General features: G+C 46.1%; 1 protein-coding gene across 3 annotated transcripts in view; it reads right to left on the bottom strand.

The window, feature by feature from the left end:
- Nucleotides 1-354: 354 nt before the first annotated feature.
- Nucleotides 355-25,730, bottom strand: part of PPP6R2 (protein phosphatase 6 regulatory subunit 2) — a 142,687-nt gene continuing 117,311 nt past the window's right edge. For 2 of the 3 annotated variants that reach the window (XM_075924308.1, XM_075924320.1), the window contains 3 exons: nucleotides 17,365-17,388; nucleotides 7,604-7,759; nucleotides 355-6,033 (listed from right to left, as the gene is read on the bottom strand). In XM_075924308.1, coding sequence (XP_075780423.1) covers nucleotides 5,982-6,033; nucleotides 7,604-7,759; nucleotides 17,365-17,388 — 232 coding nt within the window. In that variant the 3' untranslated portion in view covers nucleotides 355-5,981. The remainder of the gene's footprint in view (nucleotides 6,034-7,603; nucleotides 7,760-17,364; nucleotides 17,389-25,730) is intronic. The other variant, XM_075924312.1, reaches the window with a different exon arrangement.

The raw sequence follows: 25,730 nt of genomic DNA, 5'->3' as shown, positions 1-25,730 counted from the left end.
GCATGTCCTGTACCCTCGCAAACAAACGTGAGACCCGAGGTAGCAGCCTTGCCATTCCCAAGTAAGAGCCCTGCTCCCCGATAAAAGGGGAACCTAACTTAAGAAATTAACTTTCACTTTGGGGAGAGAACCCATCCAAAATACTTTGTTTTAAAGCTGGTCCTGATGAAAGAATAAATCTGTACAGTTTGCTTGTCTTGTGAAAGCCTCTAACCAAAAAAAAAAAAAAAGGTGCTTCAGAACATCAGTGAAGTGTTCCATTTGGATTTCACAGGGAACTGATGCTGGGGTACACAGAAAGCAACCAACCATTGTGAATGCCTGGTTTTATTTTGCTTTATAGACACTTCTTAAAAAAAAATCACAGCCAGACTCAGTCTCAACAGCCGGAAATTAAACCAGCTGATTCGGCAGCCCAGAGTGAGGTCGCTGTTATGGGAAGATCGACAAGAGAAGGAACCCTATTCTTTGGAACAATGGTTAAAAATTACAAGACGATCTGCTGTATTTTTTTGTAAAATTAAACAGACACAAGAAGAACTCCACAAGTCTCATGGGACACCATGAGTGGCAGGTCTGGCTGGAAGAATCCACAAAGCAATGGAGACCTGCACTCCCTCCACTTCCCTTCAGCACCCTCTTTTATCAGCACTGATGCTTCGCAAGACCAGCAGAGCTGCTGCAGTGGTTTCTCTGCTCAGCATGTTGGACACGCGAGGGAAATGGGGATGCTCTCATGGAACCAGGATTAGGTCTGCAGTACGAGCGACTCATCACCCTGAACAATGGAGACATAATTACAAGTACAATGGGAGGGGACTTAAAAATGCAGGAAAACTTGCACCGTCTGAGGAAGGGAAGCAAAACCTGCAATATTCCTGCCGAGGGCTCTGGATCCCGAAATCCGCATCTGACTGGAGTACTGAGAAGCAACAAAGGCGCCAACTACTAAAAAGACAGAAGGAAAATCAAAAGGCTTTTGCCCAGGGGAACTAAAGGGAGCACAGGAAAACCATTCTAGAGTAGCCTTTAGTGACCAGCCCATGGGCGGGTACAACTTGAATAAACTACATGATGCTTCCAGCTACAACTGGCTGGTCATCTTGGTGAACCCTCATTTTTAGACACCCGCAGATAATGGAGGCAAACTGGAGTGCCACTTTTGTAATCTCAACTTTAGGCCTCTGCTCTCCTTTTCCTCTCCCCAACCTGCAAACTACACGTGTGTCCCAAACATTTGGGCTGAGACGGCTGCCAGCAATCGGATGATCAGACAAGTCAGAATAATTTCACCAACTTTTCATGTGCTTTCCAGATGGCTGCAAACCAAACGTCATTGGTCCACGTATCCTTTGTTTTTAGGGTGGTACAATTTTGAAATGAACCGTACCTCTACATTTGCAATAGGGCAATTGACACCTGAGAGAGCAATTCCGAGTTCCACTCAGTCTATAAGAATGTCTCTGATAGCAGCACTCCCTCCATTCTCCAAACCCTGAACAGGACAACACGAAAGAGAATTCAGATACACAGATCTAACGAAAGCACGATAAGAGAGTCTAACAACCTGAGTTTGCAGTTACCATCCCCCCAAACCAGCTCCGTCTGACACATCTTTACCATGGGATAGCCTGAATTTTTTTTTCAAATGCAGTACCGTGGTTTTCAACAGAGTGGTTGTGAATACTTGATAATGATCAACTGGCATCACCGGACTCACCAAAAGTCCAAAGACTGTATTATGTTGCCTGAAAGGATGAAGGATTATTTCACAGTCCTATCAGCTTATGGCGAGATGTCATTACAACATAAGAACATTTGAATGACAGCTGATTGGCACGCATTTCTCTATAAAGTGTGTGACCAACTCCTCCGCCTCTTTCAGGACAAAAGCTCACTGGCAGATAAAGTTTTCTACAGGAGCAATGATACAAATCAGTCATTTTGCAGCCAATGCACTTTTGTATTCCATTTATTTCAATGCCCTGCTGGATAAAAATTATTTAACTAGAATATTTAAGACAGATTTTCCCACCACAAACTATGCTCTATCAGCCTCTGTCTTAACCAACAAATATGGCTGTGGATGTTGTGGGGCTTTATATGTACCTGTACACACATAGGTAAATCAAGTTCTTTGTGCATCAAGTCTCCATTCACCAAGTTTCATACCATTTCCCATTCTGTGTGTATATAAACATACATATATCTATATATAGAAATCTGTGTTATGCAATTTATATACACACATTCATGTGTGTGTATGTGTGTGTGTGTGTATACACACACACACACACACACACACACACACACACACACACTCAAAATTAAACAAATTATACATACCATATAGATATGATCAGATTTAAATACTGCATATAGATAGGGAAGAAGATAGCTGAATATATTTTCTGTTCAGCATTCATTGCTTTCTGATCAGGTATCTTGCCCCAAATCTACAATTATTTTTCAAAGATACAGCTGGGTGTTAAGTAAATCCATCTTTGGTAGAGAGCGTGCCTTGCTTCCAACCTCGTGCAACAATTCCTCTCCAGGATACAGCGCTTACCCATTGGTAAGGACCAAGATGTACAGCCTATGTCTGAAGAGCTACACCTCCAATGCTCAAAGTAAGTCTCAATCTGCCATCGTAAACAATGGAAACATTTTAGTTGCAACTGGGAGATTGCACAAGGCGTAGCACGGCCTATGAAAGGGTTAGCTCTGTTACTGCGTGAACCCTTCAAAGTAAGCAACATTGAAAGGGAATCTGACCGCAGTACAGCCATCACCGGGCTAGGCTGCCACACCCGACTGTTGCCTGACTTGGCTCAGAAGACAGTCCATAGAGCAAGGAGGACCAAAAGGAAAAACTTGCATGTCACATGACCTGTACGTGACTCGAGAGAGCAGGGAGTTCTAGATCCAGGCAGCCGGAGCTTTGTGCGTAGTTTACAAAAAAAAATCTTTCGGGTCAGGCAAATACACCACCCACTGCCTGACAGAGTCTGTGCTCTACAGGTGACAATATACAAAAGCTACTTTCCATCTCAGTCCACTGGCTGATAGGAAGCACAATGCTGTGGAGCCAGTGAGGTATAATTCGGAACCTAAACCCCAGAATATGGAAGAATCATTCACTGTCTTAAAAGCAGGAACTCCTGGGCATTTCTGTAAGTTTATTTATGAGCTGCCTAGATCGCCTAATTAAGGCACAAGAGACCAAGTTCACTACTGGTTTTTTCCTGATAAAGAGCCCTTCAAAATCCAAACTGTGCAGTGAAGATTGGGGCTCACGCCTATCATATTCTAGGCCAGTTAGAGCTGCTTACAGGATTTTGTTTTTTAAATTAAAGCTTTCACCTGAAGTCATGAAGTCAACTCTCAAAGTGAATGAACATGAAACATAAAAGTTTAAAATCTGCTCCTAACACACTGCAGATGTCATGCAACTCTCCCTACTGGTAGTGGCTGAAATTGCAGCACGCTAGGAAAAAGACGCATTCTGTCTGTTTGGGGTATTTCCTCATTTCCTCGCAAAGATACCCTGCACAGAACGATTCCAGCTAGAAATGCAGCCCCTGGAGGTCAAGAACTGCCATTGGGAAGAGATTGGGGACAAGCTATTGGCCTCACCAAGTACTTAACGGGGCTGAGAAAGCAAGCCATGGATTTCAAGTAACTGCTGGGATCAGCTGCAGGTGTGCTGGATTGGGTGAATAACATTTCTGCTTTGACATAATTAAGTTCTCAGTGCCCAACTTAAGGGATCTTAACAAGACCTGATGGTGATACATCGATCAATTCTCTAACAATTTGGCTCTGCGACCAAAATCCCTCCTCATGGCACTGCGTTTGAAAATCCTGGCCGGGAGGCAGAACTGGCCTGACCAGCCTGGGCGTCCCTCCCAGCATGATGTACCTTTCCATTCGCTCTTTGCCATGGCGCGAAGGGGGGAGCGAAAGCCTCCTGCACGACGGAGGCAGAGGGCATCTGCTTACCAAACAACTGCAGCCGAGAGGAAACCCAGCCGCAAGAAAGTGCTGCAACAGCAACATGCAAGTTCACAGGGCTCCCGAGTGGAACCTCATTTTGCTTCCTGATTTTTGGACTTCATCCGTGATACTCAAAGGCGACCCTCAGTCTAAGCTAAGACCGAAGCAAAGCGCGCCTCTCCGGGCACATGAATGAAAGCTTTGCGCCGCGGGCACCTCACTGTCAGACAGGGACACCAAGTCGGTCTGTTCTGAGGGGGCAGGGGGAACATTTTATTCTTCACGTTTTATACAAATAGATTTGAAAGAACATTGAATGTGCAGCATAAGGTACCTCCACATTATGCATTTTACAATATTTTTAACCACACGCAGTGTGGCTTGGGGTGCTTTTGCTCAGACCAGATCTGTGTCAGGGTTGTTTTTCATACTCACAAGGTGAAAGCCTTCCATTTGCCCAGGTGAGAATACAGCAGAAAATAAGCCATTGGGCTGCACATGTGCCAAGCCTCGTGCTTTTATTCCAGAGTGAATGATTTTCCAGCTTATATCTTGGACTAGGGAAAGAAGCGGTATATCAAAGGTGACAGGCGGGTTTCGGCACACAACTTACACACAACAGCAAGCCCAGCTCCGTGTCTAAGGCCTACAGGAGTAAAGACCGAGTCCTGCTTATGGCAGTCTGCTGTTATGGGCCTGAGCCTGGTGCTAAAAGTGGCCCATCTTCTACACCCATACGATCTAGGCTGAGAACAAGCTCACGGACGCCAGCACTGGCTGGGCCCTCCATGTTTATGCAGAGGCTCCTCTGTTCCAGGGTCAAGTATCTTACGTGACCTCGCTCCAGGGCAGTTCTGGGCGTCGTCCTTCTCTCTGCACTGTTCTACCTCTCAGTTCCTGGGAGCAGTGTGCCTCCCCAGCCCTGCCACAGCCGCCTACACAGGATGTAACAGCAGGAGTCCTGTGCTGGGCCCACATCATTCTCCAATGCTATCACTAGGTACAAAGTGCAAAAGTGTTGCTGTTCCTGCATCCATTAAAAACTTTAAAAACAGAACAAAACGATTCCCAGATCGATTTGAAAATACACCAGTCTCCAAAAAGCCAGCAAGCACCTGATAACCTGTTTGTGCCAAGTCAGCTCCTGTCCCGGCGTGGCAGCGTTCCGGGGGTGCGTGTCCAATCAGCGGGATTCCACCTTCTTGGCACGCTCGCCAGACCAACGCAGGACGACATCCAGAGGGCTGAGTTTGGATGGCTCGGACGGAAATAAGCAGTTGCTAAAGGTTCCAAGATCCTGTGGTCACGCCCCGGACACAGAGCACGGTGCAACTCACAGGAAGGCAGAGCCAGCCCACTGCTCAAGACAGTTCAGTGCTACAAAAACTTTGCTCTTCCCCCTCACCTCCTCCCGCCCCCCCAAAATCTCCAGCCCTCCCAGCCTTAGCCCATTTAAAGTGTTTGCTTTATCTTTACCTCCTATGAAATGTTTCTGATAAGGCTTTATTGCTATACAAAAGCGGTGCAAACGCTGCCCAAAGGCAGCTCCATCGGGAACTTTGGTCACACGACTGCAGGACTTACTGTGCACCGTCCAAGTCCCGGCGCTAGACCTGCTACCTTTCCGAAGAGAAGCTGAATACTGTGTGCAGTAACACTACGAAAACTGGACTGAACCCCAAAGAGAAAACAAAACCCAGGGAAGAGGGAGGGGGACAAGGTACTCAAAGTAGGCAGAAGGCTTCCTTGGGTAGGACCGAGTCACTCCTGTGATGACTAACTGATCAATGCTACATTTAGACAATACGAGTGTCTTCCGGAACAGATTGTTGGTGCTGAAATCGCGTGTCTGGTCCTCAATGCCAGCTCTCTCATCAATGCAGCATTTATTAAAAAATAAAATTAAAATAAAAAAAAAAACTGACAAATTGCATCACCAGGTACATCCTGGCCTGGGTCAGACATGTCCCATTGCACTTGCTTCATCAAGCAGGACCATTTAATGTGGCTTCAGCACATGGCAAGACCTCCTCTTTCCTGCAAGAAAAACAAACAGGATTACCGCAAGGAGGAAGGGCCTATCCAGCTGTGCCAGCCACACATCTGTCAACTCTGCAACGATCTGGGCATTCACCCGGACACACTGGAAGGCTTCCTTCCAGCACGTTGCCTAGCCAACAGCATCAGCAACGCAGCACTTGGAGGGCACGGGATTTCTTTGGAGCCCCACACGCATTTACCCCTCCCCCACCCAAAGAGGGCCTTTTGGAGGGGGAGCGTACACGCCCCAGTTCACATGTGCAGTAAAGATGCGAAATGACTTGTCTAAGGCCAAAGAGAGAATAAACGTCAAAGCCAGGCTTAGGAGCCACCTGCGCCTGGCTCCCAGGTCTGCACTCAGAGTGCTCGCCTTGCACGGTGCGTGTGGCTGCCGGCTGCGCAAACAGACTAGACTTGCTTGGAAACTGGGTTTTTTCTTGTCATGCATCAAACAGCAGGGGGGAGAGGGTCGAAAATCACCCGTAAGGCACGAGCAATATTACTTCATGCTGGCTGGACTGCTTCTGTCAATGGGGCTGATATTTCCTGTGCCCCCTCCTTCGACTGATTCCCCTACCCACGATCATCGTGCGCCCGGTCTTGTCTGGGCAGAGACTCAGCCAACCCCAATCTCACCTAGACACTGGCTGGGGCACCGAATGCGTAGAGCCGGACACATGTAGCTGCTCCTCATTCCCCTCACTACGCCTGCTAAAAGCCTTGCGCACGTGCTAGCCAGGAGAGGTGACGGAACGCCACCAATGGCACGGCAGACTTGATAGATCTTCAGGAATAGGAGCAGCCCCATCTGCTCCTGCAGGGCGTCACCTCTCGATTAACCGTACTGCAGGTGTCAAATACATCTAGCGCCGTCAGCACGCAGAGCTGGTCTTCCCTCCTTGTGGGCGCAACATCAACTCACGCGACCTAACGAAATCGCGGTGCAGTGGCCAAATCTGTATCCAGACTGCTAAGAGTCAAGGCGACCAAAGGCAGCTAAACAAGGAGAAGTCCTGTGGCACCTTATAGACTAACAGATTTACTGGAACAAGCTTTGGTGGGCAAAGTCCCACTTTGTCAGATACATCTGAAGAAAGTGGGTCTCTGCCCACAAAAGCTCACGCTCCAATAAATCTGTTAGTCTATAAGGTGCCACAGGACTCCTCGTTGTTCAGACTAGCATGGCTACCCCTCTGATACACAGGCAGCTGCCTCGTGCCAGTCTTCTCCATGAGGGAAGATGAGAAACTGGACAATACATTGTCAGTGTGAAGTGAGGACTTCTGAGCAAAGGACGTGCTACAGGTTGTACCGCCATGGAACACAGTTCTCCCTCAGAGCTCTCGAGAACATTTCTAGGCCCACGAATCTCCCAGGGCTGATCATCTGAACAAGTCCCTCCCTAGAAGTCAGAGGCACCCCAATCTCAAAGCATGGGAGGCAATGGTCAGATCGGCCTGCATGCACGCTAGTGCTAAGCTACATCCACAGATTCAACGGCTCGGTACGGAATAAATTAAACTTTTTCAGTTTGACAGCAGGCGGCTAGAGAACTTCACCCACTCACCTGTCTTTTGTTGTGCTTTCCGTGGTAGCTGCACCGCCGGCGGCAGTGTGCTGGCGCTCCTCAGAATGCTGGGACACGCTGTTCAGTGGTTTGGGTGCCTTGGCCGTCCCCATGTCGGTGATGGTCAGCTTGTCAATAACCAGGCAGTCGGCGTCGCTGCGTGAGGAGAACTCAAGCTCAAGTCAAACTGGCGACTGAGGGGCTGCTACATCCCAATGGAGAAACATGGATTCTCCTCCTCGTCTAACAGAACACACCATTCCCACTAGATGCAGTCATGGCATGAATGAATTCAAATGGACAGTAAAATCAAACTGGAATTAGAAGCATTCTACTTATCCTGGAGGCTAAAATCAGGACACTGAAAACACATAAAACCACTGATTCCCACGGAGGACACGTCCACTCAATGCCACAGAAACGAGCCCACAAGTTGCCATCCATTCTCATTGCCTGGAAGGAAGACGTGTTAGTACTCTCCTAATGCAAACGCTACTAATAGCATGTTGTCCCGTGATGGAGAATGGAGAACAAATACTGACAGCCTGCTAAGTCATCAACAGAAGGGACCCCTCAAATGAGATGCATTCAAATGAGAACCTCACAGAGCAACAGGCCAAATTCACTGCTGGATGAAAGAAAATTACTCAGCTATGATAGCGGTTAGAGATTATCCAACACTATTCTTGGGGCTGTGCTAGAAATCCCCAAGCTCAGAGTTCGGAAACTCTTGGTTCTAGCAGAGCATATTTCCCATGGTCATAAGGACACTCCTCTGCTCTCACCTACAGCTGGCAAGGGAAGTCACTCCCAAGTGCATTTTTAAAGTAGTTCAGAACCTGGAGCTCTATCAGGAGGACGGTGGACAAGGGGTGATCTCTTATGGTTGGTCATTTCAGACCACAATTATAGGTAAGTAATTCTAACCCCTCCAAGGATACCTAAGGGAACAGATCTCCCTACGTGGAGATTAGCACGTCCAAAGATGTGTTTATAAAACCAAATACAATATAACAAAATGAAAAAACCTGCAGCAGGCAGGAAAGCTGCTGGCCAAGTAAATCTACTCTTGGACACTGACACTAAAAACACTTTTCTGAGTGGAGAAATAAGGCCCTTCTATAACATGCTGTACGGTTTTTGTACTTTAACATAGTGAGATAAAATACTTCTGAAAACAGTCAAGAGCTGTTTAAAATAGAGAGAGCCTGAACATAAAGCGAGTTTGCTCAGAGTTAAGAAAGTTTGGCTGCTCCTAACTAGAGTCCACAACTCTGACATGGACAGACAAGAACGCAACTCTGGCCTAAAGGATAAATCTAAGTTATGGTGCTTTGGGAACATACCATGCTGGCATACAAGGTGTGACCACACTGCAGACCCTGCTGCCAGAATAAAAACTTGCTTCATTCCCAATGGGTTTGGGTGTGACAAAAGCATACTGCTGCCAGGTTGCTACCAGGGGAGAGGCAGCCAGCCATCACTTACATGTGCTTCTTTGGGAAACAGCGAAAGTGCAGCAACACTCAGAATAGACTTTGCTCTGTGGCTTGGACAATTCACTGTCTCTGCTGCTTTCTTGCCATTGGTAAAAACAGACGTGTATAAGCTACTTTAAGCCAGTACAGGAAGTACAAAATGTGAAGGGAATTCGCATGTGATGGCTCAGATGCTCACAGCTGCTACTACTTGTTATTTGTGCTAGCAAAGCACCCAGGAGCCCTATTTATGGGCCAAGACCCCACTGTGACAGGCACTACAGAAGCACGGGACAGAAGCTCCCAGCCCCAAAGAACTTCCCATCTTAGTAAAGACAAGAGACAACGGCTGGACATAAGGATGAGAGCACAGGAAAACAACGGGGAGGTTCCGGTCAGCATGGGGTCTCAGCATGCCAGCAGCCTTACAAGCGGCGACCTTCTGAGCAACTCGGAAGGCCTGAGATGCTGCCGCCAACACCAGTCTTCTATTTCTAAACTCCCAGCAGCCACGCTGCCAATTAGGAACATTAAAATGGGTTTAGTTAACCGTGTAACCAGTGCAGTTACACGTGGGAGGGCAGGCAGTACTGCAGAGCCAGCATGCATGGGGAGCCAGCTTTTAAGCCGGCTCCCCACACATACCGGTTCCTGGGGAGCCACGGGAGACAGCAAAATGGAAACCAGGAGCCTGCATGTAACCGTGTATACGGTTACACTCTCACCTCCCTACTGACAGGGCAAGGGATCACTAATTAGGGTGGCTCAGCCTCACCAGACAGGGTCAGACACTCCCAGTAATGACGCTGACCACTCAAATCCCATACAGGTGTAAGAAGATGATCTGTATGGAAACGCAGGCGCGTGTAACGCGTCTCTCGGATGAGAATGCGTAGGGCCGAGGCAGAGGAAGAGATGTGTCTGAGCAGCAGACTGTGATGGCCTCTCTTCATGCTGTCTGTTCCCAGGGCAGTCTCTTCTGTGGTTGTGGGTCACAGGGCGCTTCAGCAGATTTCTGATATTTCCCACTCCGGAAATATCTACAGAGCCCTGCAAATGCGCAAACATCCACTTTACACCGGTGGGAATTCGCATCCGCGGGTGTGAGCGCGCAGCTCCGCACATCATTTCTGCGGATACGGATGCGTGTACAAATTTTGTATCTAGAACCCTGCAGATGTGCGGCTGTCTGCTTTAAGTCCATAGGAATCTGCAGATGAGGATGCAGATATCCATAGCTCTTTCCTGCGGATACAAATTTTGTATCTGCTCTAAGTATCTAGTGGCCTGCCTCCTGAGCTAAGACCACTCAAGTGAGTCCTCTACCAACAGGCTCAACATGGTTGACGAGCGTGTCCTCCTTCCCAAAGGTTAAGCAGCCAGTTAATGCTGTCCATTTCCACACCTGCAAGGCTTTTTAACACAAGGAAGCGCATCCTCCCCTCCTGCCTCTTGATGTAAAACATTACGGCCTAATTGTCCGTCTGTAACAGACCAGCTTTGGGGACACTGGTTCCTGGCAATCCAAACCGCTCGCCAAGGGTTATGATGGTCTGGAAAATACCGTGCCTAATCTGCACAAACACCGCATCCCTGCCAGAGCTCCTGTGTGGTTACTACCAACTGGATCACTGGAATTCAAAATAGGGATGTTAAGAGGCGGCTATTTAACTAATCGAGTAGTCGATAGAAATTGTATCAACTACTCGATTAGTCGATAGGCAAGCCCAGCTCAGTCCCAGCTACTGCCTTTTAAATTTCAGAGCCGCAGCGGGGTTTGGACCTGCACCTGGCACAAGCTGGGACTGGGTTGGGCTGCCTGCCCAGCCAGCAGCAGCCCATGTGTGTGGGAGCTCCCAGTGAGGTTCGAGGGATGGGGGAACAGGCAGCACCGCGGAGACAGTGCTGAGGGGATCAGGGGGAATGCGAGTAATCGATTCGATTACCCAGGGAGCACAGGCTTCTCGGGTAGTCCACTGCTCCCTTACATCCCTAATTTGAAAGCCTCCTTCCCACTGACACCAAGTTACAGGGCACTGGAGGACACTCGCCACCTTGCTATGATGGGGAACTCTGTGGGTCTGTCTACACTGCAGACGGGAAGTGTGATTTCCAGCACGAGCAGACAGACATGTCTTTGCTCCGCATGAATTAACATGCTAAAGTAGCAACATGGATGCTGTAACACAGGCAGTGGCTTGAGTTAGCCACCGAAGCAGTCACGATAAATCGACCACCGGTGGACTGATCACAGCAGCATCAATCCACCGTGTAGTGAAGAGAAGCCCTTAGATTGTAAGCTGCTTCGGGTAAACGTAGCTATATCTCTCCTCTACATTCTGAACAGCACCCACCACTTTTTTGCCACTCTACAAATAAATACTCATGTTGTCAAAATCACCATCTCTCCAGAGAAAGAGGAATTACTTGCAAGAGAACTTCACAAAGCTGTCATCATGTGTTAGGTGCCTCGTGGACGTTAAACTTGGGCAGCTTTCAAAGCACCACTGCTTGAGGTTTCAAAGAGGCAGATAAATAGATTGATGGAGGCACGGCACCTCTTAGCTTGTGAAAAGCACATGTTTAGGTTTACCAATTTCCAGCAAAGATCACATCTAAGAGAACATATGTTTTCACATATAACAACGCATGTCTTGAAAATGTATTTAAACCTGCCTGTAATCAGGGTGAGCTCCAAATCATGGCATTCCTGGCCTCGCCTTGGCGTTTGCAGTGACGGCTTGCCATTGGGGCTAATTCCAACGAGACATGCGTTGTTATATGTGAAAAAATAAATAACTGGCACTTACTTTGCACATTTCCTCTCGGGATCTTAACACACTTTCAATACAATAAAGTCCCTATCCTTTTATTTATTTATTACAGAAATGAAGCCTAACATCTTATAACTAGCATGCCTCATGTTAGGCTCCTAAACTCCCTGTTTCCAGGATGGTAGCTACCTAAAAAACTGAAGTTATAGGCTAAAACAATTTAAAAATAAGCCCCGTCTACACTTGGAATTAGCCCCAATGGCAAGCCGTCACTGCAAACGCCAAGGCTAGGCCAGCGACGCCATGTTTTGGAGCTCACCCCGGTTACAAGCAGGTTTAAATACATTTTTAAGACAAGGGCCCTGATTACTTTTTGTGAAAAGTCTGAGAAAATGCACATTGGCTCCTCATTGCCTTGGGGCTGTTTTCTAGGAAGCTCTCATGCTGGAAAACACGTCTTTCTCCCCTTGCTGGCAGAGATTTGCCATGCAGGAAGCTGCGTGAGTAACTGCCTCTACTCTCAGCCCGGTTGGCTCTCTCTGGTGCACAATTTCAAACAAGATCCCAAGGCCCCCAGGGAATGCTATGACTACCTAGTCCAAGCTCCTGCATAAGGCAGGCCAAGGAACTTCCCTAAGCTTGTTTCTCAGGGGAAGAGCTAGTGCACACCTTGTACTGAGTTCTCATCTTTTAGTGTCTGTACCTATATAAGGCATATTATACATCTTACAGAGTGATTTTAAGTCCCGGCTTGACAAAGCCCTGGCTGGGATGATTGAGTTGGGGTTGGTCCTGCTTCAGGCAGGGGTCACATTCGGTGACCTCCCGAGGTCTCTGCCTGCCCTAGGAGACTATGCTTGTCCATACGGTTTGGAACCAGAAACGTAGCAGTCTTTTCTCTAGTACAGCATTCCTGCCAGTAGGTGACTTCTTCAACCTGATAATATAACTGCACGCTCTAAAAATATTGCTTCCTCAGATATGAACAAAAGGTAAGTTCTCACTCTACAGTTACTGTAGGGCTCATACAAGCATCCTGTAATGAAAATGACATTGTTAAAAATGCAGCAGTAAGCTGTCTAGCTAACGAAAGCCAGCTCCATGTGGCAGCTTTACCATATGAACAGCCGTACTGGGTCAGACCAAAGGTCCATCTAGCCCAGTAGCCTGTCTGCCGACAGTGGCCAGCACCAGGTACCCCAAAGAGGATGGACCGAAGACAATGATCAAGTGATTTGTCTCATGCCATCCTTCTCCAGCCTCTGACAAACAGAGGCCAGGGACACCATGTCTATCCTCCTGACTAATCGCCTTTTATGAACCTAACCTCCATGAAATTATCTAGCTTCTCTTTAAACTCTGTTATAGTCCTAGCCTTCACAGCCTCCTCTGGCAAGGAGTTCCACAGGTTGACTACACACTGTGTGAAGAAGAACTTTCTTTTATTAGTTTTAAACCTGCTACCCATTAATTTCATTTGGTGTCCTCTAGTTCTTCTGTTATGGGAACTAATAAATAACTTTTCTTTATTCACCCTCTCCACACCACTCATGATTTTATAGACCTCTATCATATCCCACTTCAGTCTCCTCTTTTCTAAACTGAAAAGTCCCAGTAGCTTTAGCCTCTCTTCATATGGGACCCGTTCCAAACCTCTAATCATTTTAGTTTCCCTTTTCTGAACCATGTTGCTTCTGTGCATGGGAAATATTTATCTTTTATTTTATCTTCTTATTTCCGAAACATCTTTCCTCGGATTCCTGTAAACTATTTTAGCGCTGCTGTATCTTTGTTTTTTATTCCTCCCTGCCAACTAGTTCAACTACCTAAACTCTACAATTAAATCTAACCGCCAGGAAGATCACTGGCACACTGCAATCAAACTGCCTTGCCCCTCCCATCCTTCCACTGACTCATTAGTGAGGACCACAAAGGCTAGCACAATCAAAGTAATTCCCATGGCTGCGTTGGGCATGCACACGTGCCAGATGGAACTGCTTTCATGCTATCAGGCAGAGAGAGTCCACACGGCACAGCACTTAACGTAGCTTCTCATGACGATGAGCACATGGATACAATGTACCGCATTATCAAGGATCTGCAAAGAAGCCCATCTCAAATGGTCAATGACCCTAGGTCTTAAAATATTTCAGGAACATAAATAAAGTAACCTTAGAGTCCAGTTCTACCCACCTCTGACACTTGCTATTGTGGCTCCCGGGACACACTTTAGTTAACCTCTAGTCTCTCTTTGGTAAACAATTAAGTACCATAGACATCAAAACATAGTAAAGACAGACTAGGAGGGGTGGTGAGACCACAGATGGATACACAAAGCTAGTGCAAACAGCATACCTAAACAATACAAGCCTCATGCTGAGCCCAGAAACAAGCTCTGTAAAGCCGAATCCTACAAGAGTCGGCCGAAGATGAAGCCAAAAGCCGATGCAACGGCAGTCATGCTAAATGACATGCGTCTCAACAGGCTGCTGAAACCATCTGCTGGGTAGTAATCACACAAAGTCACCGAACACGGGGGGGCGGGCCTCAATGTATTGTTCCAGAATTATACCCGCCATTTTATGTTGTGAAAGCCAACAGATACACCACCAGCATAGGAGATTCAGCCTATGATAATTAATTGCACTAAGCTTCCAAATTTGATTACAAAACATCCATTTTTACAGTGAATATGTGACACTGCAGCTTGGTCACCATGCCTTTATTGGTGTTTGGCTTTTTAAATACATGTAAATAGATATTTAACCAATGTATCTAACGGAGATACATTACACAGCATGCTTAGATTCTGAATAATCTACGTAGCACATTCCAGCAAACCTGCCATGAGAATGGCGTAACTAAAGGCTAGCAAGACAACTGATTCATGTGCTTATTTTTTCATGCTTTCTTGGGGGGGAAATGAGAAGTCCACAGGTCATGCAGGATGAAAAATCAGCAGGCACAGAAAAGAAAAATGTATCCCAACACGGGAGAGCTCAAAACATCCACTGTGACAATATAACTCCATTCAGTCTGGGGAACTGGAGGGTTATTTTCTCTGCTGCATGTGAGTGGATGCTACACCAAATTCCTTGCTCAACAGCAGCAAAAAGAAAATTGTGAGATACCCTGGAACCAACTGTTTGGTTATACTGTACAAGTGCCATCAACGACACATTTCTTTCTGGATCCTTCATGCAGAGCAGAAAATGCCAGCTTTCACCTCAGAGTTCATGCCCAAAGCAATGGGAACAATCATTTCCAGCTGTTATTTCAGAGCTATTTCAGAAGAAGGAATTTAAGGTTTTCATTGCTGCTGACATGTTAGCTAAACAGTTTCACCCTAGCATGAAGCTGTCACTGGACACAAAAGAAGGGTCTTTCTGATTCTGCAGGAGCTGCCCTTAATGTACCCAAAATGTGCAATTTGCTGGCATCAGCTCCTTTCACTTCAGACTTAAGAAAACTATCACAGTGCTTACTTATGCTACACAGCCAGTGTACCTAAGACATTTACTAAAATGATCATAATAAAGATCAGAAAAAAATAGTTTTCAAAGATAGCAAACATTACTGTTTCAAACTAAATTCTGGCCCCCATTCTAATGGCGCTTTTTTTTTTTTGGTCTCATTAAAAAAATCCTTTGGGGCTGAAATTTCCATGCTTTGCCTCAACTCAGAATTCAATTTTTCTGGAAGGGGGAGACACCAGATCTAAACCGATTTGACCACTTTTCAAAACATTAAAGAAAACAGTACCTAACCTGAAAATACCTAACACTACAGGCTGCCAACTGGCAACATTTTAGTTGTCACCAAGGAAAGGTATAAATGTGGATAATTAAAAAAAATGCTACTGAGCATACACAACAAAATACCTGCCACTTCTTAGTGCATCTCAGCTTTAAAAGAGCCAACTAAGTTAATCATGTAAGGGAACTCAGCAGTGAAACACTTTTTACGTCCTTTGCATAATAGGGAAATACAATCCAAAAGCGGATGTTGATAATCATGGTGAAGTTGAAAATTTAATCAGTTAGAACATGGGTATTCAGAAGTCATTTCCCACAAAAAATTGACACCCACTGCACATATGCAGAATTCAATATTGCTACTTTACGTGTTCAGTGTCAATCGTATTACTGTTTATGTAGTTAATCATATACCATAAATATACAATACGTGAAACACGGCTGAGTTAACACCACTGAGGCTTTCCTGGCTCATATGCTTAATTCTAGTCCCTCAGTAATGAAGTAACATTAGTTTTTAAGATCTCACGTTCATTTTTAACAGGTAAAATATCTCAATTCTGGGTAGTGCTGGCATCTCTCCGAACAAGGATTTCAATTTCACTGACACTTCCTGCCAGGAAGTCTAGCCTGACCGCACAAGTTTGAGACAAAGGAAATGCCGCTCAGTCTTCGAAGTCTCAAGAACGACAGGAAACTGTCAAAGGTGTGTAATGGGGTAATATTAATTAGAAAATTATTAAAACGAGCATTTAAGTGGTCCAAAATATTTTTAAATACCACTCATTTTACAACAACTTTTAAAACCACCTGAATCTCAGATGGCTGTAATGCCAGGCTGCATTTTCTATGCCGAGTACGACAGTATGTTAGAACGGCAGCTCCCTGGGTGACTTCACTATGCTTCTTGGTATTACGACAGTTTAAATTATTTTCTACAGTGATTTAATTCTTCTTTCAAACAGACATAATTATCGGAATATTGCTTATTTTATACTGGGGCTTTCTTTTAATCCCTACCTAACAAGGAAATAATTACAGCAGAGCCTTGATAACTTGCACTAAATAACCAGAAGGCCCAGTGTGAACTGATGAATTTTTGAAAATGAGTAAAAATGTGCTTAACAAAAAAGGAAAGAGAATACATCTCAAAATGTATGGCGATTTGACAAACGTAATTTAGGTTTTTTAATGGAGACTACTTCATAACAAGCGTTTTGTGGAGTTAATTCATTAAAATCTCAAACACTGAGACATTACAACAGCACTGCCCTCCTCTCCCCTCCCCCAAGAGAGAACCGAGGGCATGAACAAAGGCCAGTTTACAAGGTTTCACTGCTAAGGCTACTTGCCCAGAAACCAACTCCTCACTTATAAAACGATTCAAACCTATTCCTACTTGCAGAAAGAGCTCATGAACAGGTGGAATGGAGGAAGCTCAAGAACACACTGAGCTACATGACAACTATTCAAATGTTGTAATTATTTTAAAAGGTTCTTTAACTGGCGTGTTGCCTCTGCATGTATTTTTCACACAGGACTCTACACAACGTCAATAAACTGCGTCTGCACCCACGTTTCACTGACGGTGGAAGAGTGAGTTTTCTAGTGGCATTTGCCAGTTCAATAACTTTGTAGCTTGTTCCCAATCCAGCATCAAGGGCTTGGAAATCAGAAGGAAGCAGCTTAATAAAAGGAGAGAATACTTGTCAGGTGGATGTTTGGAACCCTGAAAATGTCACAATTATACATACCCTCTGACTGAAGGTCTAAATATTCTGAGCAATACCCACAGCGAGAGAGAAAGGCAGCAAGAGAGACAGAGATAGGCAGAAAGCAAAGAGGAGAAAGAAAAAGAAAACAGTAAAGATTAGTGCAAAACCAGACAAAAGAATTAAATGTGCATTGCTATCCTCAGATAGTTTTCTTCCCTGTAAAAATGACAAGGCAAGAGGGGTTTACGCTTTTCTAATCACATGCAGCAGCTGAATACTGAGCACCGGAACCTCCAAGTAAAACCGTGCCCCGTATACACAAAAGTAGATGAATCATAATGAACATCCTGCTCAAAGATGACACTTACATACACATTATAGATTACCAAATAGCAAAACATGACAGTAACAGAAACCCCGCTAGTCATCACTACAGAACACAACTCGATCCCTTTGCACATTTTTTTTCTAATTAATCTACTATGTCAAATGTACAATGGATCTTACAGGGGGACGTGTATATCTGCTGATGGTAGCTAACATAGCCTATCCCAGGCGTGTCTCAGCCAAGCCATGATGTAAAAAGCCTAAATGTAGAAGCCAGATCATCAGCAACACAACTCTAACCTGTGGGTTCACAGTCATAACTGCTAGCTGTTTTTATTTATTTATTGGGGAGGGAGGTACCAATAAGCATAATGATTATACATCACCAGGACTAGTCTTCATCAAATACAGGTTATGTTATAGTATCCATCACTCTAGTACTGAAGGCTACCGTAGTTCTTGATCACTCTTCTTAATCTAGAAGATGATTTTGGGCCATCCTGGCAGCTGGTGTACTACAATGTGGTCCTGTGGTATACCAGGGAGTGACCCTTGACCTTAGCTAGGATGTGATGGCACGCACTGTAGGTTACCAGTAGCTTGAAGACTCTAACATGGAGCAACAATTCTTGGGGGTCTACTTGTCCTATGCTGTAAACTTCTGCAGGTGCACTCCACATCCTAACATGGGGATGTCCGTGACAGTCTTAGTGGTAGGTAGATGTGAGAAGGGCCTCCCAATGCATACTCTTTGTGGGTCCTTCCATCAATGGAGTGTGTCAAGGCTCCCTTGGACAGGCTATGTTTATTTGGTGCGCAAAGGATTCTGAGATGGGCTTGAAGCTATCGGGAGTAGAATCTTGCAAGAAGCGTCATACACGTGTAGGCTACCATAAGATCCAAGCAAAAGTTCTCTGTGGTCAGAGAGCTCTATTTTATCATGAAAATGAGGCGGGACATGTGTTGCACGTGTCTGTGGGTATCTATTCCCTACTGGTTACTGAGTCCAGCATGGCCCTGATTAAGTCTATATGATGTCTATCATTTCCCTAGGAGGGTGGGGAAGCACTGGGATGGGTTCCCTAGGGAGATGGTGGAATCTCCATCCCTAGAGCTGTTTAAGTCTCGGCTTGACAAAGCCCTGGCTGGGTTGATGTAGTTGGGATTGGTCCTGCTTTGGGCAGGGGGCTGGACTTGACCTCCTGAGGTCTCTTCCATCTCTAAGATTCCATGAACAGGTATTAGGTTGGACTTCTCTGCACAGAGGTGAAGACCCAGGGAAAGAAACAGAGCTAGCCACATGATGGTGTCTGACCTGACCTCAAAGAAGAAGCTGCCCAAGTAGAGGAAGACAGCTATTACCGACTGACAGAGGCGAGTGGAACCATGGACAGTCATTTGTAAAGGCTTCAGACTGGTCCCTGTGGTCCTGTGGCAGATGGTCAATGAACTGGAAGAACATGAGTGGATGGTGGGATCATTGTTTGATAGCAGGGCATGATCATTTTGCTATCCTACATTGTAACGCTCCTGAGGAGCAGATCTCAGCAGGTGACTGCTTCAGAGTCAGCGGTGGGTAAGAACAAAGGCCACCAAGGCCAAATGGTGGCAAGTGCCTGCCAGATGTTATGGGGCTGGTGACAACAGACCAGTGCTACCTTCCCTTGTGGTGCAGCATGAAAGATAGCCATCAGGGAATGTCGGTTTCCTGCACCTCCTATAGGGGAGCTGTAAAGTCTCGCCCACCCTCTTCATCAAGTATTGAAACACTGTGAAGTCAGCTGTGTAGAATGGATAAAGGAGCAAGGCAGCTTCTCCAGGAGTTGACGAGGATTTGTCTGAAGAGGGAGCTTCCTTCATGGACGCTTCACTCTCGGTGGTCCACAAAGCCTTCCTGTGGAGGTGGTGCATCTGTGCAAGAAGCTCTCTGAGCTCAGCCACCTACTCCTTTTGGCACGTCTTCTATGTGAAGGCGCCTGGTAATATCGGTTGCTGTGGAGAGTCCAGTGTGGCAGGGCATGTGGAAAGTGAGCTGGACTGCAAGGGTGCTCCTGCCCAGGTTGGCAGGGAGGGTGATGGCTAGATCCCAGAGTCTCTTCGCAGGGTACACGGCAGGAGATGGAGGACAGGAAGGAAGGGTGGTTGAATCTTGGACAGAGCTGTCCAGTTCAGAGGACGTGTCATTCTCCGAGACCAATGGGGAAGCTGGTACTGGCAGCAGAGTCTGTTCTGGGGGTCGGCTAGGTTCTGGCAGATGAGGGGGGAAACGGCGTACAAGTCGGTACAGCTGGCCAGCTTGGTCGGTACTGGACAGTGCCTCAGGTGCGGACACACGTGTCCTCTCTACACCGCCAAGGAGAGTGGAATCTGCTTCTTCTGCCATGCAGCGGTCCTGGGGGGAAAGAACAAAGTCGGCACTGGTGGCCTAGAGTAGTACTCCTCCACTGGAGACTGTGCTGCATGGGCCTGCACACTCCCTTTGCCTGTGAACCCCCGAGGGGCCGAAGTCAGGGTCGGTGGTTTCTTTGAATGCCTATATCTGGAGGGCTCCGAAGTACAGAGCAGGGTGCTGAGCAGGGCTGTTTGCCAACAGGCTTCTCTTCACAGGGAGTGGGGCAGATCTCTTCGGCAGTGCTGAAACCTTCAATGCCAAAAGGAGCAGGAGCCCCTGTGATATCCAGAGCGGGACGTGACGTCTCCTTGACCCTGATTCTTTAGGGAGATCTCTCTCAGTGCTTCGAGTGCCAATCAAAAGACTGGGATCTCTTCCGCTTGCAGTGTTTGAAAGCCTCCGATGCTGGCCCTTGCCTGCTGCTTCCTGGAGCTACTGCATGAGTTAACAAGGTCTCAGAGCTCTCCCCACAGAAAGGTGCGTTCGTCTACCTTACTCAGCTTGCAAGATCGGATTCTAAACCTGGGGTGGTCTTGGGATTCTCCAAGGCAGCTGGAATGCCTGTTGCTGACGGAGAAAGAGCCATGGCAAGTCTGACAGGGGTTGAAGCCTGGGGTTTGGAGCATAGTCCGACAAAGAATAAACCACCGCTGGGGGAGCCCTAGCCCTGGCAAACAACAGGGCCTGGGGAGAGCACAAAGAAAATGGAAAACTGGCACTAAGGAAGAGAACTAAAATAAAAATCAAGGTTTAAAGCCAAGTAAAATAAGCGGATACAAAAACAAGGGACGAATGAGGCAGGTAAGTAGCGGGCACCACAACTGTCTGTCTCCTGCCTTGCATACGATATTTCTCCCCTTCATACATCTCAGAATGATACTAATCTTCACAACTGCATCTCATGGTTGACTAATATTCCAACTGCGACCCTCTGTAACGCCGAGATCCCTTTCAGCAGTACTAATTATCCGCCGCTGTGAAGTTGAGGGATGGCTCTTTCCTTCCCAAGCGTACTCCCTTGCACTTGTTTTTACTGAATTTCATCTTACTATCCATCTTCTGTATCATCTCCATCTCAGGCCAATTTTTCCACTCTTAATAATGGCGAATGATTTCCCTCTGGTTTGCAATTCCTTTGGAGGAGATTAGGAAGGACAAACTGTAGTGGTAATCCTTTTGGTGATTATTTACGATCTTTAAAATCTCTGGTATAGTTCATTATTGCTTTACTTAACGTTAGGATTCACTGTGAAATCATCTATTATGTAGCAGCATGATGACTGAAGAGTATTAAACCCTAATAATAAGCATTTCTTTAGCACTTGGCATCCTCTTAGAACTTTACTACACACATTAATTCATTAATCATCTGCATGCCTGTGCAATGAATATTAGTTACGTTTTATGGATGAGCAAACTAAGGTACAGAAACTCACCCCCATATCATGACAAATGCTCATCTGAAGTTACATAAAACTTCATTACAACCCTTGGGGTATCTCAGAGACCGGGGGAGGGACCAGCTTCTGACAAGTTTTTAAGCTTACATAGGACTCTTTTGCAGGTCTGGGAAGTGTCCTAGCAAAATCCAAGGTGAGATGGATTGTGTAATATAAGCAGTTAACAGGTATTTCAAGGGACCATTCAAAGTGAAGTGACTCTTCTTTAGGGGAAAAGAAAAAAAATAAGCTGGGAAGGAAGTTTGATTAAATGGATTGTTGTACAAAGCCAGAAATCCAGTGTGCTTATTCAGTCCATGATTTTAGGTGCTGCTAGGGTGACCAGATAGGATGGAGGGGGTGGCACGCCAGAGCCCCTGTATTCACCACTGTAACACGATTACCGCATGCTCTGTACAAAGTATGCCATGTGAGGTATCATTTGAAAAGTCTTGGTTTGCTGACCCATAATACCGTACTGATCTGCATGCGATGTTATGAAGCATAGCTCCTTAAGTTCCTGAAATACAGTGTGAGGTCGGGAAATGCCCACCACAGGTCTTTCAGCAGAGGCAAAGGAGAAGCAATCACTGGCCAGATCGGCGCTGGTGGTCCATTGAGACTAATCCGCTCTCCCAAAGGTTTCTCAGAGGAAGCATGTACACCATGAGGGCTGCCTAAGCCACCTCACAGAAGAGCGTTCTAGCAAAGGAAGTGGGCTTTGCCCACCAAAGCTTATGACACTATTCATATTTTGGTTAGCCTCGAAGCCGCCCCAGGACCACTCACCGGTTTTAAAGCTCCCTGCTCTGAGACTTTTTATATAAAAGAGGGACAGTGACATCATTACTTGCCCGCGTTCCTTTCCTACCCCCCATCTCAACAACTGGAAGAGCATCTGGAAGCCAAAACCTTTGACCCAGGCACACTGGCTCCAGGCTGGAAAGGAGTTCATTCTGGGGAGCAGGAACTGTGAACAGCCTGCAGTGTCTGTTAGGGCGAGACACTGATTCAAATCTCGCTGTGCGCACGGAAGTCCGAACTGAGATTAAGAATGTGTTTTTTTATTTCTTAGGCAACCAATTCGGAGCTCCATGTTTGCAGTTTAGCTTCACTTAAAATCGGCCTTTGTGTTTCAGACTTTACCCAAGCCTTTGTGTTTTGGTTGAAGCGCTTGGGGAATCTCAGCTCACCTAACGAAGGCTGGTGTGTGTCTCCACTTTCCTTTGAAGAAGTGGCAAACTAATTTGTGAGCTTGCCCTGCCCAACAGAGTCTTGAGCAGCATAAGAGGGTGGGGATGGAGGTGCCAGGCCGAGTTCGGGGGGGACTGGCTGGTGCGTCTCTCTGCATGAGTCATGAACGACTCAAGAAGCCGTCACACAAGGTAAAGCTAGTATGGGGCACCGCATGCTGATGGCTGAGAGGCAGCACCTCTAGGGGTTTGCTGACTGTCACTGGCACAGCACTGTGAGAAGCTGGGGAGGTAAGGAAGCACAGTGGCCCCACAGTTCCAGGCTGAACCCTGGGGATCCTGTAAGGGAGGGCATGGGGAGGAATAGGTTGCCTATATAAGATAAAGCCTCTAAAATCAGGACAGCGGGTGTTAAGTGCTGCTTGGAGATGATGTGTCCTGGTCTGCGGAGAGCTTGCTTCTGATAGCAACCTTGCAGATGGCAGGGGTTGGAGAGGGTGTTTTCTGAAGGCCAGAAGAGGGGTTTTTCATGGAGCATGGGTGGTAAATTTTGCATGCTACCCATATGGGTTCCAGGATGGGGTAGTAGGTGATAACTAGAGATGCGTGGTCAGAGGTGCTTTATTTCTGTATTGAAGCAAGTTCTCTCCGGGTATTTAAATGGCCCATTCCATGATGCGACCTGCTTCTCTGATGGAGAGTCCCTGTCACGCAAAAATGGTTTTAAGTGTGTTATCCCAGCCTTTCTCCTCAGCACACAGTCTGTGGTATCCAAGTGCCGGGCCATAGCTAACAGATCTCTTGCTGCACTTGGGGCGGTTACTGGACCTGGGAAAGAAAGTGTGCTGATCTTTGGGTCTGTTGTGTAGAGTTCTCTGTAGGGTTCCATTGTTGGAGCGGATTGTGGCACACAGGAAGTTGAGCTAGTGTGGCAGTGACCCAGTGAGAGTTTAATGGGTGGCGGTCCTCAAAGATGTGGCGGAAATCGATGAAGGAGTACAGGTCGTCACTGATGCATCTCAGGTATATCATTGGCTTCACGGTGCATTTGTCCAGAAACTCTTCTCCAAGGTGGCCCCAACAAAGAGTTGACATATTGTGGATCCATCCTAGTAACAATGGCTGTTCCCACAGTTTCAACATGGTGTTTGTTGCTGAATGTAAACGCCTTGAAGGTGAGGACGAAATGGACGAGTTCGGCAATGTATCTGGAATGGGTATTCAAGAGTTGTCCCTTATCTTACAAAAATCCAAGGCGGAGTGCAATGCCACCCCTGGAGAGGGATGCTAGGGCACAGGGAAGGGACATCCATGGTGGTAAGGATGGCTTCCTCGGGGAAGGGGATTCAAGTTGCAGTTTCTGAAGGAAGTCAGCTGTACGCTGGAGGAAGCTGGTTCTGTATGAGGGACTTGAGGATGGTTTCTGTGAATCCCACTATAAGTGACATCACATTTTTTAATCTCCCCACCTCCCTGACTAGAGGGGTGTGCATAGGCCACTTCACCCTGGTCCTTTGAAATGTGTGTTATACTAAGCACTCTGATTCACCTTGCATTTAGCTGTGGCACTAGGTACCGTTCCAAAACGCGAAGAAGAGCTCTGGGTGGCTCAGAGCTTGTTTCTCACACCCACAGAAGTCGGTTCAACAGTACCTCACCCACGTCATCTAAAGTTAGGCACCTGAATTCATACTTATGGACTTCAGGTCTGATTGTCAGGGAGAATGGCAGCCCCAACTTCCCTGATGACAATGGGAGCCAAACCTGTTTCTGAAAGATCAGTTCACTTCTAATTAGTGCCTGAATATAGATGTAGATGCCTAATTTCAGGGATCTAAATACAAAAATGTTAACCTAAGTGACTTGCTGAAGCCACAGAAAGAGCTGAGATTTAATCCCGGCTGTATCAAGTTCTGAGTGCAGACAGCATTAGACTATGAAACAATAAGGGCCCACTGGGATCGTGAATTTAGACAATGTCATGAAGTTTATACTAGACCCAAAATGTTTTTACAGGTCTCCGGGTCTTTCCCCAACAGCCATTTGTTTTAGGTTCTGGTTGAGATTATGGCCGTGTTAATAGATCACACTTTTATAGTGGAGATTGTTGTTATCAGAGCATTTGCTTGCATTGCAAAAGCAGAATTAGTTGAAAACAGCCACAATCCTGCAAAACAAAGCAGGTTCTGGAAACTTTGTTGTTTTGGTTTTAAGTTATAACCATACTTACCTGAGAGAGATTCCTGTAGATAAAAAGCATTCATTTAAAATTGCAATGTTTAGATTTAGCAGTGTCCTGGGCAACGACATATCTAGCTAATCAAAATAAGGATACCCTTTTCCCAATCTGCTATGAAGCTAATGTAAACGTCAAGCAAAATGCCGAACAGGATTTATACTGCTGTGGTGTTAAAGTGAAACAAGACACAGTTAAATTTAGAGCAGGGCTCTGGCTCTAAATGCCATAGATCCAGAGAGGGGATAATACATTTGGAAGACAGTACTAGCTACCACTGCATGCTCCAAATGTTTTACTTCATTAAAATCCAAGGGTCAATGGGCATGAGAAAAGGAGCCAGGTGTATTATGAACAGCAGAGAGGGCTACTAGCTCAGATGACCCAGTCAGAAACAACTGACGAACTTTCATTTTTTTCAGCCTATTCTCTAAAAACAGTCTGCCAGGCCGTGTCATCTCTGGTCATGGGAATTTGTCCCATTTATCCAAGTAGCTCTCCTGAAGCAAATTGCTTTGTCGGCAATGAAATTTTATGCATCAGGTTTTTGTTTCAAGTCTGCAGCAGAAAAGGCAGCCTGTACTGACGCAGAAGTTCAAAAATGTTCAGATTATAAAAAACTCAACACAGATTGGATTAACCAAAATCTGTCACTGGTTTATTTTCTGCAGTAAGTTTGCTTTGTTTTACAGCCACATTACTTCAGCATGCCATTTTATGAGCCACCTTTTCCTGATTCTAGCGAATGTTCACTAGAGTAAAAAGGTGTGTCAGGTACTTCAAACTGACCATTATCTGCTTCTAGTAAATTTCCCAAA

The sequence above is a fragment of the Pelodiscus sinensis genome, chromosome 1, assembly GCF_049634645.1.
Source record: "Pelodiscus sinensis isolate JC-2024 chromosome 1, ASM4963464v1, whole genome shotgun sequence".
NCBI classification, from domain to species: domain Eukaryota; kingdom Metazoa; phylum Chordata; order Testudines; family Trionychidae; genus Pelodiscus; species Pelodiscus sinensis.
The sequence above is the reverse complement of the archived record's forward strand: the minus strand, read 5'-3'. Positions and strand labels throughout refer to the sequence as shown.